This window comes from Peromyscus eremicus, chromosome X, assembly GCF_949786415.1.
Source record: "Peromyscus eremicus chromosome X, PerEre_H2_v1, whole genome shotgun sequence".
Taxonomy (NCBI): Eukaryota; Metazoa; Chordata; class Mammalia; order Rodentia; family Cricetidae; genus Peromyscus; species Peromyscus eremicus.
In genome coordinates, this window is record NC_081439.1 from 62,661,004 (window position 1) to 62,674,346 (window position 13,343).

The 13,343-nt window shown below is 34.5% G+C and overlaps 1 protein-coding gene across 1 annotated transcript in view; it reads right to left on the minus strand.

Annotated features, from left to right (window-relative positions):
* The window catches only part of Brwd3 (bromodomain and WD repeat domain containing 3), a 105,410-nt gene that overhangs the window by 36,990 nt on the left and 55,077 nt on the right, over nucleotides 1-13,343 (minus strand). Inside the window, exons 15-20 of the mRNA XM_059251486.1 lie at nucleotides 12,113-12,247; nucleotides 10,750-10,878; nucleotides 7,947-8,172; nucleotides 6,133-6,300; nucleotides 3,134-3,317; nucleotides 1,723-1,816 (exon numbers count right to left, since the gene is read on the minus strand). Of these exons, the coding sequence (XP_059107469.1) occupies nucleotides 1,723-1,816; nucleotides 3,134-3,317; nucleotides 6,133-6,300; nucleotides 7,947-8,172; nucleotides 10,750-10,878; nucleotides 12,113-12,247 (936 nt within the window). The remainder of the gene's footprint in view (nucleotides 1-1,722; nucleotides 1,817-3,133; nucleotides 3,318-6,132; nucleotides 6,301-7,946; nucleotides 8,173-10,749; nucleotides 10,879-12,112; nucleotides 12,248-13,343) is intronic.

The following is a 13,343-nucleotide window of genomic DNA, read 5'->3' on the forward strand; positions in this document are numbered from 1 at the left end:
AGCACAGAGGTATGCAATCAGATAACAAGCAAGGAACTTAACTTCTTCTATCTCACTGGAGTTAGTCCTACTCTTTGTGAACAATGTAAAACAGACAATTTTAGTAACAGGCAGTTCAGCTGATATTCTAACCCAGAGCTGGCAGATTATCAATTCAGTATACGGGTTTAAAACATACTTAATTAGGGGCCCAGCTTGATGGCACATGAATCTGATCCCAGTGCTCAGGAGTCAGAGACAAAGGCAGGTGAATCTATTTGAGTTCAAGGCCAGCCTGGTCTATATAGCAAGGTCTAGGCTAGCCAGGGCTTCCAGGCTAGGCAGGGTTACATCAGGAGACTATTAATAAAAGGTACTTAATTTTAACAAATAAAATTTAATGTAATATCTACCTTTCTGCAATATCTAATACATATAAGTAGAAAACATTAATGTTGATAATGTCACACAGCAAAGCTACAGCCTTAATATGTCATTGGGAGTAAGTTTAAAACTCTTCCAGTCTTGAAGGGCCAGTTTCTTTTCCTTATATGTAAATGTTACTATGTTATCCAGAGTGACCTCAAACTCTCATTATCTTTCTACTTCAGCCCCCAAATTTTGGGATTAGAGATAAGCACCACCATGTCTGGCTTCTTTCATCTTCAACGTATATGAAAATGTCTAAATACTGGCCGAAATACCTAAATGCTTATATAACTAGTCTAAACCCTAGCATTTCCAGATAAATTGACAATTGGCAAATAAGCAAAACAAAAGAAACCATGGATTAGATTTGTATTAGAGATTTAAAAAACTAAAAAAAAAAAAAACCCACAATATACACATTTAAAGCAGGTATCAAAATCACGTACAAATATTTTGAGGTATTTATGATAATTACCCCTAATTTTGTTCATTGATATTGAAAAAATAATTAGAATTCAGGATACATTGCTTAGCTTTCCTGTAAACACTGAAAAATCATCAGAGTCTCCAATTAACCATATTCGATAGAGTGGTTGTAACCTGGGAAGAAATAGTTTCCATTTGATGCCTTTTGACTGGTGAATGAGGAGTATTAATAAGCTTATTAGGACAAATGCAGTACAGGTATCCCATTCATTGCATAGCAGGGTCTACTGGGAAATGAATCCAGTACATCTCAATGGATTGTTAGATTTTGCTTACATGATTAGGTAGGCTATACATGGGTTTGCAGTAAGGTCAGCAAACTGTAGAAGGTCAGAATGTCTGGCTTTCTAGGTAAAATAATTTCTATTCCAACTACTCAACTCTGTCTTTATATATAACAAAAAAACAACTAAAGGCAAGCTATAACTGAGCATGTGGCTATACTTCAATAAAATGTAATTAACTAAAATAAACAGGATTTCATTCATGAGCTTGTCAACCTCTCATCTAATGGATCTAGCATTTGCTTTACGTTGTGACGGATGATCAATAAAAAGTTAGTTGTATTTAACCATATGAAAATAGTATTTTTATAATATACACTAAAAGACAACCTTTTATTTAAATGTTTCTGTTAATAACCATGAACATGTATGGATGTTTGTATGTATGTATATATAGGTAAGTATGTGTATGGATTTGAGGTTTAATTAGGATCCCTGTAAGCAGATATCAACTTTAAATATCCTCCTGATTGATAACTGTTGCCTTTCAAATAACTTCTATTTGCAAACATTAGATTACAAAGCACGGAAAAAGCAAACTTACTCTTTGGATAGGATAAGATGGCTTTTTCTTCTTTTCAACTGTATAAAGACTAATTTCTAGGTCCCCTTTTGCATTTCGACATTCTTCTTGAACCCTAATAAAATATTGCAAGTCAAAATAATCAAAAAGAATCCAATAGTTTTTAAACATCGAATCTGAAAACTGAACAATTTCAAAATAAAAATTTTATCTCTGTAGTCATTTTAGCTATATCCAAAGTGGCAATGTTCTACAATCACCACCACTACCTATTCCGACTAGTTTTCCATCACTCCCAAGATAAATTCTGTACCTATTAAGCAGTTACTTCTCATTTCTCCATTCCTCTAGGCTCTGAAAACCTCTGATATCTGTTGTTATGTCTATGAATCTGCCAGCTCTAAATATTATATGTTAAGTGGAGTTCCACAATATTTGTCCTTTTTGTGTATGTCTTCTCTTCTTTCACCTGGCAGGATAGCTTCAAATTTTATTCACGTTTCAGCACTTACCAGAATGGCTTTATTATGGACTAATAAAATACCATTGTATGATTATCTATTTATTTACTGATTTATTTTTGATTTGTTCCACCACTTGCTCATTTGAATAACAATGCAATGAATATTAGTCTGCAAATATTTAATACCCTGCTTCCTGTTTACTTTTAAACAAGATTTTTTTCAATTTTCTCTATTCTAGCAGTTGCAACTCGTAAAATTAGATGTCTTCTTTCTTGATTCCTACTTACACCAGAAAGTAGAGGGGAAAATGGAAATTAAATATTTTTTGCTACTTTTGGATTATCTGTTAAAAATACTTGGCTAGGTGGTATGGTTAAAATAAATTATATATGTTCTTTGTAATAGTTCATATATAAATATATAGCACATATATAACCATTTTCTCATTGTGATTAATTATATATTATAATAAAAGGTAGTTTTACAAGTAAGAATAGTGATTCTAGATTTGAAATTATGTCAATGAAATCTTTTCACCAACGAAGACCATTTAAACAACATTTTCAAGCACATCTACATTGCATATACAAACTGCTCCAATATTTAGCTGGTGATCATTTTTCGTGGCACTGTGAAATACATGATAAATATGCTACTCATGTTCACATATGATCTATTATGAATTCTTTCTGAATAATATTTGTATTCTTACCCTAACTTAGATGATAACCTAATGCATTGGCAATAATGCTTCACATTTTCACTATTTCCCAAAGCATTTATCAAAAGCTGAGCACATTTAAGATGATATTTGTTACAACATAAACTAATTAGAATTAGTTAATATGGAAAAACTAATACATGATGCAACTAGATTAGAATATCTTGGTTATTAGGCTAATTTAAAATAATTCATTTGTAAACATACAGTTTAGAATATTCTTATGAAGGTTACCATATCAACTCACCTACTGACTCCATTATTTAGTTCATTTACCACCACTCTTCGGCTCCAGGCCATGAGATCTCGTTCAGTGGCCATCTGGCTCCTAGGAGCATTGTTATGCATTTGCCGAACACCTTCAATTTGACCACTACGCCGAAGCCCAATATTTGGGGAAGAAGGTATGTCCATATTTGGACTACTCAGAGCTAAAGCAAAAGCAAGGAAAAACAGTTTTCTGAACAAAGACACCAGTGCTGGAGATTAGAGCTCTAAATAAAACATAAATTTCAAAGACAGGATGCCTGGACTGGCACTGTAACAGTGTTAGATTGCTTGCCTAGGATGTACGAGGCCCTAGATTTGATCCCTACAAGAGAGGAGAGGAGGCAAAAAACCAAAGAGACTTCTGGAAATATGAAAGTAACTGTTGCCCCCGTTCTATATTTTTCTGTGCCATCTTCATGTTTCTAGACTGTTATAAATATAAAGGTACTGAATAAATGTTGAAATTTTGTTCAATTCCTTTCATTTTTTTCAAAGCACTGCTTATCAGACATTATTAAATACAGAATACAAAACTATGCTCAAATATGATCTGAAAGACTCACACGTATGCAATAATAATAGTTTAAGTTGCACCTTTTAAAAAAATCTAAATTCTATCTATCTTTGTTTACTTAATTAGGACATTTCTCAATAAACTAAGTGAGTGTGGAGATGCACACCTGAGATTCTAACTCTTGGAAGCCTGAGGTAGATTATGAGTTGTAGGCTAGCCTAGGCTACAGAGTATGATACTTGCTAAAAATAATATTTCAGAATAAAACTTTTAAAACTTTCAAAACCAACAAAAAAATTGAAAAGTACAAGCAGACACTCGGGAGACAGCTGAGTCAGAAAAACGCTTGCCACGCAGGCATGAGGACCTGAGTCTGGATGTCTAGCACACAGCTCCAGTGTCTGTGCCTGTAACACCAGCAGCCCGAGAAGCAGAAAGAGGGGCCATGGGATTGCTGGCTAGCCAGTCTGGATGAATTGGTTAGCAATAGATTCAATGAGAGACAGTCACGCCTCCCCATGCATACACTACACCACACACACACACACACACACAGAGAGAGAGAGAGAGAGAGAGAGAGAGAGAGAGAGAGAGAGAGAGAGAGAGAGAGAGAGAACAGAACAAAACAAACAAACAAAAAAAAACAATGTAAAACCAAAACCCACAACAACCAGGGTCTCACTCTGTGACCCAGGCTGTTGAGGAACGCACTATGCATCTCAGACTGACCTTGAAACCACTGTGATCCTGCTCCCATGACAGAATTTAAAGCATGAGCCACCACATCCAGCTAGCAAATCATTTTTAATATCAAAATTCATTTTAAGATTAATAATCAATAAGAAAAATGCACTGACAGAAATTTTTCTTTTATTCCTCTAATAAGCTTCCTGTTAATTTTTTCATATTTGCAAATAAAACAGAAATAGAAAACTGTAAATGTCAGCTATAGAAATAAGCACTCAAAAACAATCCAAACAAAATGAGCATTGCAAACAGAAGTGAGTGGGGTTCCATTGGCTAATGGAATTTCTAACCTATAGCAAGTTAGTATTAGAAGTAGAGCTAAATATTGATTTCCCTAATGAACATCTAAATTAGGATCTAAGAAACTCTGTGATACAGGATTGCCAGTCTACTAATCTTGTCCAAGGTTCAGGAAAACTTAACTGAGTTAGACGCCCCAAGGGACCCAAGTGAAGAACCGTTTTGTTATAATTTTGTGAAATACTCAAGAAATAAGTAAAATCATTCTGTGTATTGCCTCAAATTTAAATAATATGTTCATTTCTGTGCAAACCTACATGTGATGTGATCTTACCAAAAAATTACAGTAATTATGTAAGTATAAAAAGAAACAACCAGACACACTGGTATAGGCCTAAAACTCCTGGTCCTTGTGAGGGCAAGGCATGATGGCTGCCAACTTTAAGGCCACTGTGGACAATGCAGCAAAACTTAATCATAAACAAAAATAATGGGCTCAAGATGTAGTTGAGTGGTGGAGACTTTGCTACATAAGACATTGAGTTCAATCCTTAGCACTAAGAAAAAAATCTTGCCAGGTGGAGGTGGCTCACACCTTTAATCCAGCACTAAGGAGGCAGAGGCAGACAGATCTCTGTGAGTTAGAGGACAGCCTGGTCTACAGAGCGAGTTCTAGGATAGCCAGGGCTACACAAAGAAACACTGTCTCAAAAAACTTACATTTCTTGACAAATTAGGATTGAAACAATTCAATATATATACATATTAATCTCAGGTACATAGGCACATTTCATGGTAAGTGAAAGAAGATGTACAATAGATAATAATAATATTCATGTTGGGGTTAGCAAGATGGTTCAGCAGGTAAAGGTGCTTGTTCTGGTGACCTGAGTTCTAAACCGTGGACACACACATACTCACATATACACCACTTACACGCAAAGTAAATGCGGAAAAGAATAATTAATTATATAATAGCTTCTACTGGTATTCAGAATAAGCTGTTGTGCAAGCCTGTTCAGGAGTCGTATCTGTATTCCCTAAGAGAGGACCAGACTTTTTTCTCCTAGCCTATTTCGCTCATTCAGAAGTGAAGGATGATATGCTGCTACTGTCCTTTCAACAAGAAGGGCCAACTACTGGAATGGCACTTTCTACACTTAAGGTGGTTTATGTTTAAAAACTTCATAGGTTGGGTCCCCAACAAAAGGGCCAGACTTATTCCAAGACAATAAACTGAGTCAGGAAGAATATTGTATTTCAATACACTACCTACATTTGTTTGAAGAAGCTGAATCCTTTTAGTCATAAATGGTAACAATGAGATCATACTACTTTGGAATACCTGATATTAAAGTTATAAATTAATTAAAATGTTTGCATTTATAAATATGAAATGTTATCACATTATACATGGCATAAGTAAAATAGCTAAAATATGTTTTTGTACTTTCCACAAATATACAACTACTTACCACCATTAACAGAATATGATCTATTAATTGGAAAATGTGGAACATCTCCTTCATTAATTAGTCTGAGATCTTGTTCTCTCTGTAACTCCCTGATTATCCCATCAAGAATGCTTTCTTCTTGGTCATTGGTTTGTTGCCCAATTACCTGTTCTACCACCTCACCGTCACCTTAATGAGACCAAAGACAGAAGAAAGTCAGATAAATTTATTACGTTTTAGTATACCTTCATATGGTCTAAAAAAAAGTAAGCTTAACTTATAAATTGTGAGAGAAGTAATTAGAAATAATTTAAATTGAAAATAAAGTATACATGAAATAACACTTTATGGGAGTTTTTAAAAATATATTTAATGATTCAGCATTTGTACCTGATTTAACCAATAGTCCTAAATTAGACATTGTTATCTAAGCATTTTAAGGAATGATTATAATGTTAAATAATCCATTTTAAAACAAGTTTTTTATATGCTATATTCTAAGAATTAGAGATTTAAGTAAGTTTTTTTTTTTTTTTTTTTTTTTTTTACATTGAGTCTTACTCTGTAACCCAACTTGGTCTGGAACTCACTATATAGTCTGGCATGGCCTGAGTTCATGGCAATCCTCCTGTCTCAGCCTTCTGAGTGCTGGGATTACAGCTGTGAGCCACCATGCCTGGCCTAAGTAATTTATAAACAAGCTTAGTCACAGTTACCTAGATTCTGCATCTTTTTCTTATGAAAATTTCATTCTGAAAGAAATTAAGTCTTTTAAGTAAATAAGTATTTTCGTTTTTATAACACTAGTGTCTTAATAAGTAGAAAATTATTTTTATGATAAACTCAAATTCAATATTTACTTCTGAGTGAAAACTTTAACTTTTATCTTTCTTAAATGCATCATGTCCTGTTTTTCATCTCGCCCTGAAATTAGATCAAATGCATTTGACAGAATATTAAAGTAATTAGTTCTTGTAATACTAAGTATGCTAAATTAGTTTTTATTTAGATAGTTTCAGTCTGATATTCTATTTCTTATTTACATTTTTCTCTTAGTTAATAAATATTAAATCATCAGAGTAACCAAATGCTACTACATTGCCTTACAAATTTTTATTTCATTTTATTTAATGAAGGTCAATTCAAGCATCAATTTCCTAGCAAAGAAAGAAAATCCAGAAGACAGGTGTGGTGGCACATGCCTGTAATCCCAACAGTAAAGCCTAAGACAGAAATGCAAATGAGCTAGCCTGGAGTACATAGTGAGATCCTGTCTCAAAAAAAAAATTTAAGGAGGAAAGGAAATTCTATTTGCAAATCTGTAACTTACTCCTCTATAACTAAATGAAAATTGTTAAGTATCAAACCAATACAAAGGCATTCTATGGAAGATGAAGCAGAAAAGACAGTCAGTCTACACAGCTGAAACATCTATCTAAAGAAACCTAGTCTCCTTTTTGGGGGTTCACTAACTAGCAGCTTTCAAAATGAGCTATTCATACTATAATCAATATAATTTTACCAATTAAGCTTAATATAGTAAAGTTAGTAAGCTTAATCATTACCAGAAGTCACTATACAGAACAAGGTCATACATATGGTAATGGTTTCCACTGTGGTAGGTGAACAAATTACCTCTTGGGCATGTTACTGTTTGTCTTAAACCAGTTACTTTTGCATAGCAGAGCTAAACAATGAAAAACTACTCTGTTAAGCTGTAATGTACAAGTAAAAATTAATAAAAATAATATATAATGCCTGTTATAACCTCTTTCAGAATTTAGTAAGGAACATACATCTGCAACACTTTAAATTTGCTTTAGGAGATAACATACCATTAGCCACATATCCCAACTGTGGAATAAGCTGCTCATCTTTACAATTTTCCCGTCCTGGTACCAGCCGTTGAAATTTTGTAGGATGAGGATTTCCATCAACATCCACCAAGAATGGGGGAGGCATGAGGTGAGGAGCTTGCTGAGTTTGTTCATCTAATACATAGTTATTTGCATCTCTAATAAGTGGTCGATAATCAGTGTGGAAGAACATCTGATCTGGAATCTTTGTGAGAGATGTTTTGTTAGTGTTTAACATACCAGAGATGTATAGTCTGGGCCCTTATTTTTGTTCCTATAGCACATATATATTTTGAATCACACAGTTTTTATGTTCTCTCATAGTTCTATGTTGTCATATGTTCCTCTAGGAAGAAACAAATGACCTAGATAGTAGTTTTCTTATCTATGAAATTCTATGATTTGCATTATTTTGAAGACCTCATATTATACTTCCCTAATTAGGATAAGAAATAAGGCAACAATCTATCAGAAGTTGTGTATTTTGATTTGACTTATAACAAACACACAAACCTATATAACTTGAGTTCTTATTTTTATTCAAGTAAGAATAAATTAAGCATAATATGCATAATGAGAGTGATAAACATCAACCAAATCAACAATATTAAAAGCTATTGAGCTAACCTCAATGATGGTGAGGTCTCTTCCCACTATAATATTCCACAGTCTCCCTAGATTCATAGCTAATAAAATACAAAGAAAGAGTTGTGTGTGCTACAGCATACCTATAATCCTAGCACTTGGAGAGGTTTGCAGTAAGTTTGATGCCAGACTTTTAGCAGAAAAACTAAAAGATGTGAATGGAGGACTACATATATGACCTAACAAAATTAGCTGAAAACGAGATAAACAATTTAAACAGAAGTATAACAAGCAACAAGATTGAACCAATCAGGGGGAAAAAACTCTCAACTTAAAAAAAAATCTGAATTCTATCAGCCCATTAAAGGATTAACACCAATGCTCCTCAAGTAATTACATAAAACAGAAAAAGGAAAGAATGCTACCAAAATCTATTTACAAAGCCATTATTACCCTGATACAAAAACCAGATGAACACAGAACAAAAATAACATTGTAGAGTAGTATCCCGAATGAACATTGAAGCAAAAATAAGATACTTCCAACCAAACTCAAGCACACATCAACAATGTCATGCAACATGATCAAGCTGGCTTCAATTCACAAGAGATGATTCTACATATCTAAGTCAATAAATCTATCACACAAATAGACTCAGGGACAGAAATCAGGGGATCATCTCATTTAATACAGAAAGGCTTCTTCCTGACAAATCCCGGTATGACAAAAGTACTAAAGACTAGAAGCAGCACATCTTGAGGGCTGAAGAAACAGCACAGCAGTTTAGAGTACACACTCCTCTTCCAGAAGACCCACATCCATTTCCTGGCACATACATCAGACAGTTCACAACTACCAGCAACTTCAGCTCCAGGGAGATCCAACGGCCTTTTCTATCCTCCACAGGCACTGCACTCATGTGAACATACCCACACAGATACACACAAATCTACACATGAGAATAAAATCTCTAAGAAAAGAAATGTGGGCTGGACGGGTGGTTTAGCACTTAAGAGCACGGATTGCTCTTCCAGAGGACTGGAGTTCAATCTCCAGCACCCACGTGGTTGCTCACAACCATTTGTAACCTCAGTTCCAGGGGCTCTGACACCTTTTCCTAGTCTCCACTGGCACCAGGCATACGTGTGATGTACCAACATACATACATATAAAATACCCATACACGTAAAATAAATGAATGAAGTTCAAAACACATAACATCTCAACATAATAAAAGATAAATATGAAAAAAAAACTATAGTAAGCACCAAAGTAAATAAGTTAAACTCAAAGTATTTTCAACAAGAGCCAGAATAAACAGGCCTATTTTCTTCACTCTCATTCAATACAGTGTCTGAAGTCTTAGAAGACTAAGACAAGAGACAGCTATAAAGATGATAAAAACAGGAAACGAAGAAATCAAAGTTGCTTTATTTTCAGATAATATGACTGTATACACAAGAGACTCTAAAGACTTCACCACATGGGACTAGGCGAGGTGGCTCAGCAGTTAGTAGCACTTGTTTGCAGAGGACTGGATTCAATCCCCAGTTCCCACACGTTGGCTCACAACCATCTGTACCTCCAGTTCCAGGGTACCCTCTTCTGACTTCTGAGGGCACCAGGCATTCATATGGTGCACATATATACATGCAAGTGAAACATCCATACACATAAAATAAATAAATCTAAAAAACATTTTAGAAGACTTCTGCAGAAAAACTCTAGAGGTGATAAAGCTGATAGAACAGCGGAAGGATACGAAATAAATGTGAAACAATCAGTGGCCTTTCTTTATACTGATGACAAACACACGCGAGAAGAAATCAAGAAAACAACCCCACTCATATCAGCCTCAGAAAGAAACTAAAATACCTTGTGATAAACCTAACCAAGGAAGATAAAAAATTTGTACACTGAAAACTTTAAAGCACCGAAGAAGAGAAATATGTTTTCTCTCATACATGGGTCGTAGATTTCATATTGATACAAAAAGCAATCTATATTTATGACATGAATGAAGAAGTGAAACTATCTGGGGGGAAGGGAAGGACATATTCTCAATATACAATATAGACTTGTACAAAAATCTCCTTATGCAACACAGTACCATGTTCCATGAATACATACAATGAAAACCTTCAATGAATGGTACAATCCCAAATTATTGTCTGTAACAAAAATTATATATACTAACCTTTTCATAGTATTTACTGCATCCAAAGCCAAAGAGCAACAAATGCCCATGGGAATCTGTGCAGGCAAAATGGTTTCCATCTGGTGAAAATTTACAATCAAACACTGCCCCGTGACCTTGGCCTTCAATCTGAAATTCAGAGGAGTCTTTTAAGTCATTTTAAGAGTCCTTCTCAAATATTAAGTAGGCAATAGCTTCTCCTAGCTATTCCCTTGAATTATGTGATGAATCAACATTCCAGTGTACTCTCTGGCTTCTGTAGCCAGAACCCTAGAGTAAACAATAAATCTCTGAACTATAATTATGGAGGAGAAAATTGAGGTGGACACAATGAACAACTGCACCTAACATAATAACGTATGAAATAATAAATGGATGAAGGAGGAGAGTTAAAAGGATCTATATGCACCCAAACTGACAATGGTGCTATTCAACAAAGTGAAGATATTATTTTTATATCTTCAGTTATAAGATAAGCCTTTCAGTAACTATCTTAAAAGTAAACTATGCAAATAATCCACTAACAAAAGACATAGTATTATCAATGATCTGGATCTATATATAAAGTCTGCAGAAGTGAGCTCAAAGGTCCAGCCACAGTTTAGCATTGTTTATTTGGAACTATTCTTAAGAAAAGGACCCTAAACGTGCGAGATATGAGTATGCTCATCATAGAAGAATGATGTTTTACTCAGAGAAATTATAACTAATCAAGTCTTTATGTTATTTCTATGAGATTTATGTCACAGCCATCTCTATCAGTACACAAGATCCTGTCTCAGAAACAAATAAATAAGCCACAGCCAGGTATGGCAGTGTACATCTGAAATCCAAGCACACAGGAGGTAGGGCAGGGGGATCAGGAGTTAAAGGTCATTGCTGGTTACCCTGAAAGTTTGAGGTACACTTGGGCTATATGAGACACTGTCTCCTCCAACAACAACAATAAAAGAACATGTATATATGTACAAATATATATTTTCCAAGTAAGTTTTGGACTATGAAACTCACACAGTTGAGGTGTATACCATTGACAGATTCATGATTTAATTTTTTCTTTGTATTCATGAAATGAAATTACAGTTTAAACATTGATCTTTTGGTATTTTAGCTTACATTTTCAATCCAATTGTAAGAAATTTGATTGAACATTTCAGTTTAGATGTACATATCAGAATATGAAATATGCTAACACCAAAATAAGTAGCCATGCTGAAAGATCTAACTCTAAGCCCCTGAATCATTCTCTGAATTATTTCACTGACTTATACACAGATGACAAGCTGTTCCTTTGTCCTAGGCCACTGGATTATCAAAAAAGCAAAGTAAGATTTAATATGAACTTTAAACACAGGTTTCTTACCATATTAAAGTAATTTCGAATTTTGGTCCCTCGGTCAAGGTCCCAAATAAAAATGTTCCCATCATGACCTGCTGAAAGTATGATCCTTTGATCAAATGGATGTGCTTCTAGAACAAATACTTCATCATCATGCCCCTGTGATGAAAATCAATATTAGAAATGAAAAGCAACACCAGATGTCTGGTTTATTTGTCCAAAAGATCTTGAGCACTAGAAGTCTAGTTGAGATGAATTAATACATACCAATTGACTAGCATCCACTCATGGGTACTTCATAAATAAATATTTTAGTTAGAGGGCCTTAAATGCAGAACTGCTGGTTTTATAAACCTGATAGTCTTAGATAAGACACGGAAAGATAATTAAGGCTCACTAACCACTGAAATGTAATTTGGAGATGTAGGACTTCAATAATTTTTTAAAAGCCACAGCAAATACAACAAGCAGGGTGTGATGGCATATGTACTTCCAGCAGTCAAGGCATGCATGCGGGCAATCAGAGGCCACCTGTGACTATAAAGTGAGTTTCAAGCCAGTCGGAATTATACAAGATACGATCTCAAAGTAAAATACGGGTTGGAGGACAAAAAAAGGAAAAAAGAAAATAGAATATTATATTTCATTACCATCCACCCCTACCACCATGATAAAAAACCTTGACTGGTTCCATCTAACATTTTCACCATGGTATCTGCAGTGTCAGAACTCACAGGTCTGATCTGAACTATATAGTGAAAGCTTACCTCAAAAAAAAAAAATAGGTGCAGACCGGGCCAAAATATAAATTGCTAAGATGAATAGGTAAAATTCCACTACAGAAAGTACCATCAATAACTTGAAGACAACCAAAATTCTTTCCTGTGACTACTAAAAATGTTCTTTCTATTCTGTAACTAAGACCTCTGTTAAAGAACCAATCTGAACAGCCACTATTTTTCAATTTCCTAAAAGAATAGTCAATAAAGCATGAATTGATATTGATAATTCAAATGGTAATTGCATATCTACTTCAGAGTACATTAGGAAAAAGTCTCTCCCAGATCAGATCTGATCACTGGTAGAAATTTGAATTGGTACATCTTGCACTTTTCAGAATCAACCCTTATTTGAATAAAAGGTATTCTCTTTTAATAAGCTGCAAGGAGAAAATTTTGCTTAATTTTCCACTGATTTCTAATACCTGGTCCAGAACCTTTCACACAGTAGATGCTCAGGAGGCATTGTTTGAATG